Genomic DNA, 6,541 nt, shown 5'->3' with positions numbered 1-6,541 from the left:
TATTTGTTGTTTCAGAGCTTCTTTTAAAGCTACTGTTTAGCATCCGGCCGATTGTTTGTTTCCATTTCTCTAACTTTCTGCTTTATGTTTGGGAAATTGACCTGTTATATTTAGTTTTACTAAAACGTAGCATCTCGTTTTAGCTAGCTCCATATGTTAAAGGCTAAAAAGTTGTTTTCTATACATTTCAGCTTTTGGTTTCTGTCCTGGTGGACAATTTTGAGATACCTTTCTGGAGGGAATATTGTAGAATTGTTTTTTGCTTTAGTTATTTAAAGATTTATATAGCAATTTTCACACACAAAAAAAAGTGGCTGGTTTTCTTTGCTCGTAATTGTCGCTGTTCAAGTGAAAAGTTAATTTATTTATGTCAATTTTCGATTTTTCTATGTTTGTTCCATTTTCTGCTCTCTACTCATTCAATTCTACTGATTTCTTGACGACTGTCCACAGACCAAACCTACGTACGACAGGTTGTCTGCTGGAGTAACAGCTGTATGTTTGGTTGATCAGGTGGTTAAATGGACAGAGTCCCCTGGACTTATTTGTCGAGACAAACTCCCGACATTTGTATTGTGGTGCTCAGTGTGAAGACGCTGCTCCAGGACTGACAAAATTACAGGATGAGAATGTGGAAAATAAAAACAAATGAATCTCAGATGAGCGTGGAGGATTTGTATTGATTTGTACTCTATTTTTATCATGTATGGTCACCTGATCTTCACCTCTTCATGACAAGTCGATGGCAACACGCCCTTGCCCCCCCCCCCCCCCCCCCCCCCCCCCCCCCCATCTCAGAGAATGCCTTCATCATCCCCTAGCAACCACCAAACCCTTCCTTTTATACTTTTCTCTCAATGAAATGCTCACGTCCCGAGGTACATTTGTCCTTATTTGAAGGGCAGGAAACTCACAGGTGGTGCATGACTGAGAAGTTTCATTCAGAGACATTTTATGCATCATCCAGTTATAATTACTGTCATTTCAACTTTGAAGCACAATATCACCTCCTTTACAACCGGAGGTGACATTCAGTACTGCTACTGAATTGATATTTGTATCTCTTTTAAAAACTGCTCGCAGTTCACTGTGTTGTAAAGCAGCACAGTGAACTGAAGGCATGAAACAAATCAAATGTAGTAGAATCGTTTGGAAAAGTTTTGTCTTCATAATGTTATACAGATGATATTAATCCAGAATAATTTCTCAAATATGAAAACTCTACCGTGCTTCGAGTTCTCACGTTTAAATAAACACAACATTTATACTAATGACTAATTCATAAGTTTGTCATTTTACAGTAAATGTGACCTTTTTTTCCTTTATACTAATGACTAATTCATAAGTTTATCATTTTACAGTAAATTTGACTTTTTTTTTTTTCCCTAAAGCATTAATTTCTTCCATTGATTTTTCACAACAGGCCCCCAGTCTCAGCCCTTGCTTATAATTTCTATACATGTGAACGTTCTCACGATGCAAAAAACACGGTAAAATAATTGAGGTCCCACTAACTCCGGCGGTTTCTGCAACAGTAAATTGTTTTTTAAACAGAGATGAAACTATTGCTTTCAGCTTCTGCTTTACAGCCGCTGTGGCACTCTCAGGGCTGTGCCTAAATCACCGCCGTCCCTCAGCTTTGTGCCTTTGTTATTGCACTTGACATTTTATTTTATAAGACTCTCCATGACGCTGCATTGTCTCATGTCTTCCTCTTCTTCCTGGTCTTTTCATTTCCCTCCGTCAGGCCGTCTCCCGTCTTATTTAACAACCCCAAATTTCTTTGGTTCAGTTATGTAACCATCTGTAACTCAATTCTGCTGTTTGTTTGTGGCTCCAGGTTGGTGAAACGCAGCTGTGTCTCAGGGCGGATGATATTTTTAGAGCTGTGATATTGTTTTCACAAAGAAATTGTGAAAAACTTTCATTTCAGTTTAACAGAATCAAAGAATTTTAATGACTTATACAACTTCACAATCCAAGTGAGTTTTCCTCACTATTCATAATTTAGTGTCAAAAAATGTGTAATATATCTGATGTGATTTTGAAAAGTACATGGAGTCAACTTTAATAATGAGACATTTATTGTCACTGCAGGAATCCCTGCTTGGAGATGAACTTCAGAAAAAGCCAGTTATTCCTGTCTTTATGTCAGGCACAGAGAACTGTGGGAAAATGATTACAGGTTTCCATGGCCACTTAAATACCAACATACACACAGGCACTCTCTCCAGACACACACAGACCTCCCTGAGGCAGCCATGCTGCATAACCACAGTCTATTCTTTGTGTGAAGTGACTGCAATTTCTCTCATCTTTGTTCCACACAAAAGGAAAAAGGAAAAAAAAATGACGTCCTGTCTGTTTACCCACGGGCCGGAGGAAAAAAACAGAGGAGGAGATGTGAAGGGGACAAATTGATGTCCAGCCTTCAAGAGATGACTGCATTATTGGAGAAATGGAGAACAGTGAGAGGAGAGAAACATTTGGTGAGAGGAAGACAGAGTTTGGAACGAGGGAGGAAAAAAACCAGAGAAGGAGATAAAGATAAGAGCTGCATTAAATACGACGTAGAAGAGAGTTGAGTTGTGTGTTTGTTGGGGGATTTAAAAAACAAATAGTGGTTATTAGTAATCAGACAGAGAGTAAAGAGACAAAATAAGGGTTAAGGAACCAGGAGAAGAATGAACGGTGATTTGAACACTCACTGAGACAGAGCAGTGAGGAGGCAACTAATGACAGCCACACTGATGGAGGAGCTGTGGTGCAAGGAGAGATTGTGCGACAAATAAACCCTTCAACAATTTATCTCTGCCTGGCCCAAAAAACCCTCCTCCTCCTCCTCCTCCTCCTCCTCCTCCTCTGCCTCCTCCACCCGCTCCTCTCTGTCCTCTCCTCCTCCCTGCACCTCTCTGGAGGCAGAGCAGCTGGCAAGACACCGATGATCCACAACAAACCAATGAATATAACACCGTCATAATCACACCCTCTGAGATGCAGTAGCTGGGCGATATTAAAGATATTGTGGTTCCATAGTCTAGCGCATTGTTTCCCAAAGACTGGGTCGCGGCCCTCAGATTTTTTTTGCTGGGGGGGGTTGTCTCGCATCATGTTTCCCAGGAATTTACGAATAATGTCTATTGACTTGGGTCGCGAAGGTTTATGACTTTTAAAATATGGGTCCCCAGAAAAAACGTTTGGGAAACACTGGTCTAACGGTTAGCACGCCTGCCTTCTGGGTTCGATTCCTAGAGGAACCACATACTTGGCGCCTCCAAGGGGGCAGCCTGTTGCAGCACATCTGCTGTTCACACAGGAATTTTCTGGAGATCAATAAAGTTCATAAAATTAAAAAACATGTTTCTCTTCAGCCAGAGTGACTACAGAACTGCTACAGTACACACGGGCACTGACTCTCGGTACTGATGTTTAGAGTATCACTTTTTTTAGCAATATAAATTGAGAAAAATTCAAAAAAAAAAAGTAAAATATTCTAAATGTCTGCAGTGTCAGCAGAAGCAAAATCAAATGAACTCCATGAAGTTTTTTTTAAATTCGCTTCATTATCATACCATTGTTTCTGCATATTTTTGCAAACAAAAAAAAAAAGTGCTCACATGTAACATCTGTGTCTTTATTCTCTCCCACACTTGTATTTCTCTGTGTCCAGCTTGTGTTTCAGCTGCCTCTATGAATATAAAATCAATGGAGTGGGCGGAAACAATAGTGACTGAAGAAAGGAAAAGAAAATGTGAATATAAAAACACAAACTCATTCCCCTTTTGTCCCACTTCCAGCAGCAGAGGCTGACCCACAGCAGGTCACACGACACGAATGCATCAGGACAAAGCCCACAGTGAAAAACGTTGTGGCTTTTTTTTTGTTTTTTTTATTTCCAAGCTTCCTACAGGCCTCGTTACCCACCCACCGTATTTAAAAATTAACAATTAACAGAGGAGCACGCCAGAATTAATCACCCTCCCAGACAACACACACCGCCTTCAGTGCTACTGCTGCTTTGCACAAAACTCCAGTGTTCCTGCAGGACTCTTCCACAAAGCCTCAAGACAGTAGTTCTGCAGAAAAACTCTCTCAGAAAATGAGACAGTTACGGGGCGACAGGAGCAGCTGCTGCAGAGATGACTGAGTGGAACCGTAGACATCAGTAACAGGCAATCATTGGAGAATTACCTCAGAATTGGAGCAGAGTGAGGGGGGCATTCATCAGAAGGTCAACACTCACTTCCCAAGCCATCAGTGAAGTCCACTACTGTTAAAAGGTTTGGACTTTTGATTAGAGGGTTGACGGTTCCAATCCCAGCCACAGGTGTGGTGCGCAAACCCCAAAACACTCTGAGTGATGAAAACTGCTGCCTCCTGCTATTGTTTCATTCATTTGTTGTACGCAGTGAATACCACTGATCATCTTCTGCCTTGTTGTGAGCTGTGAGCAGCGTTCGAGTCCCTCAGCCCAGTCTGGTCATAACCATGTTTATATTCAATAGAAACTAACATAAATGAGCCTCTTTAAATTTTTAAATGCAACAAAAGACACTTTAAGTCCTTATATTTCCTACAAATTACAGTTAGAAACAAGAGCTAATGTACATGTAAAAAAAGTTTTAACATACTGTAACTACAGTCGCTGCTAATGGTTATTACTAGGGATGTCTGATATGAACTTTTTTCCAATATCCGATAATGTCCAAAGAATTAACCGACACCGATATGGGCCTAGTAATATCTGTACAAACCACTGTATGAGTCTGAGATTAATTAAATGAGCTGCAATGCTGCCATCTAGTGACTTTCACTTTAATATACAGTTGTTTATCCCCAAAACTCTTTTTAAAGCACACATCATATGGCGAAAGGGCTTTGCTGTATTGAGTTTTCATTATCGGCGGACATCCCTAGTTATTACTACACATAATACATTTAAGACAGGATGAAAGTTTTGTAGCAGACGATATTTCATGTCTCACCAGATTTACAAAGTCCTGGTAGCAGATTTTTCCATCAGCGTTGCCGTTGGTGAGTGCTAACAGAACCTCCAGTTTGTGGGGATCCAGCTCCGAGCCGTGTGCTGCCAGCAGGTCCCTGCACCGCTCTGTACTGATGAAACCGGAGTTCTCTGGATCATACTGGAAATAACAGTAAACAGAGAAGGCAGCAAAAGACTCGTTTATCATCCTTTATATATAAATATGCATTTTAAGGACAGGAGAAAAGTCCACAAACAATATTAGAAGCCGTTTAAATGTCCATATTGTTTTACAGTCACAGAGACAAATGGCAGGCGGGAGGACAGGCATTTTAGTCACATTCATCATCAGACTATAGATAAACGCTGTGTCTCAGTCAAACAGTAAAAGCTTTGAAGAAATTAAAATGAAAAAAAAAATCAGCAGCTGAGTGATTTTTTTCTTGGCTTGAGTGCCTGGTGAGGAAAAAGACACAATTGTTCTGGAAAGGCTAAATTACTGAGATGCTGTCATTTCCAAATAGCTCCAAATTTCCACATAAAATAACACTGAGAAAATGTAACCACAGGCTTTTGGGGTTTCCTTCTAACCAGAACCGAGACGACATTCACACATTTTATGATCAGACAAAAGGGATTGGTGCTATTTAAAAGGGAAATTCAAAAGATTGTTGAGGTAGTATTTAGAGTACGCACTTTAACGTGAAACGTGAACACGTTCTTTTCTTTCCCTGAAAAGGAGGCAATTATCTGCCTGTCTTACTCCAAATCCACAGTACTTATCTCCCCGTGTGCTCTTCAGACTGAGAGAATGAAAAATTAAAATAAAAATAAATAAAACTTAAGCATGACTTTCTAGCCCTGCCTGCGTTTGAAAAGCTGCAATTTTCACATTCCAAAAAACCAAGCTGACCTTAAAGTGAAGACATAACAGGAAGTGGCAAATGTTGCAATTTTCTCATCTGTTCAACTCTTGACTTGGAACTATTTTTATAAGACAGGTGCTTTTCAACTGCCGTGCTTCGTCTCGGTGTGTGAATACAGAGCATTCGTGCACAAGGATGTGGCGTTCAGACAATATGAGACACCTGCCAGATCCAAACACCGCTGAACCAGAAGGAGTCTCCGTGCACATGAACGTGTTGGCGGAATTCATGTGTGTTTGCCATATGTTCGTGTTGGCAGAGAGCAGCCTTTAGCAGCAGGTGCTCAGTGCTCCACTGAATGACATCAGAGCTGTGGCTATGGCTCCAATTTTTTTTTTTAAGTAGAGGAGGAGAGGTTTGTCTATTAATAAACGGTGACAGAAGAAGAGAGTTTTTAAATTCTGTTACAGCCACGCTTGTTATTAGCGTTTCACTAAATGTCCTTTTTTTTTTTTTTAATTTGTGGGTTTCTGAAGTAGCAGACAGATCAAACCAATACAAGTAGTCACACCATTGACATTCACATTCACCGTGGACTGGGCACCACTGTCTTTATTTAAATATCATCAGGCAACATTTTAAAAATAATGTTATTCAGACTCTGATACAAACAGAATAGAGTCTAAAAGAT

At 40.3% G+C, this 6,541-nt stretch overlaps 1 protein-coding gene across 2 annotated transcripts in view; it reads right to left on the bottom strand.

The window, feature by feature from the left end:
- rhbdl3 (rhomboid, veinlet-like 3 (Drosophila)) overlaps positions 1–6,541 on the bottom strand; it is a 39,520-nt gene that overhangs the window by 10,179 nt on the left and 22,800 nt on the right. For both annotated transcript variants that reach the window (XM_025058570.1, XM_025058569.1), the window contains one exon: positions 4,986–5,144. In XM_025058570.1, the coding sequence (XP_024914338.1) occupies positions 4,986–5,144 (159 nt within the window). The remainder of the gene's footprint in view (positions 1–4,985; positions 5,145–6,541) is intronic.

The sequence above is a fragment of the Cynoglossus semilaevis genome, chromosome 9 (assembly GCF_000523025.1).
Source record: "Cynoglossus semilaevis isolate Cse_v1.0 chromosome 9, Cse_v1.0, whole genome shotgun sequence".
Taxonomy (NCBI): Eukaryota; Metazoa; Chordata; class Actinopteri; order Pleuronectiformes; family Cynoglossidae; genus Cynoglossus; species Cynoglossus semilaevis.
Note: the sequence above shows the minus strand (reverse complement) of the source record. Positions and strands in the feature narration are given on the sequence as shown.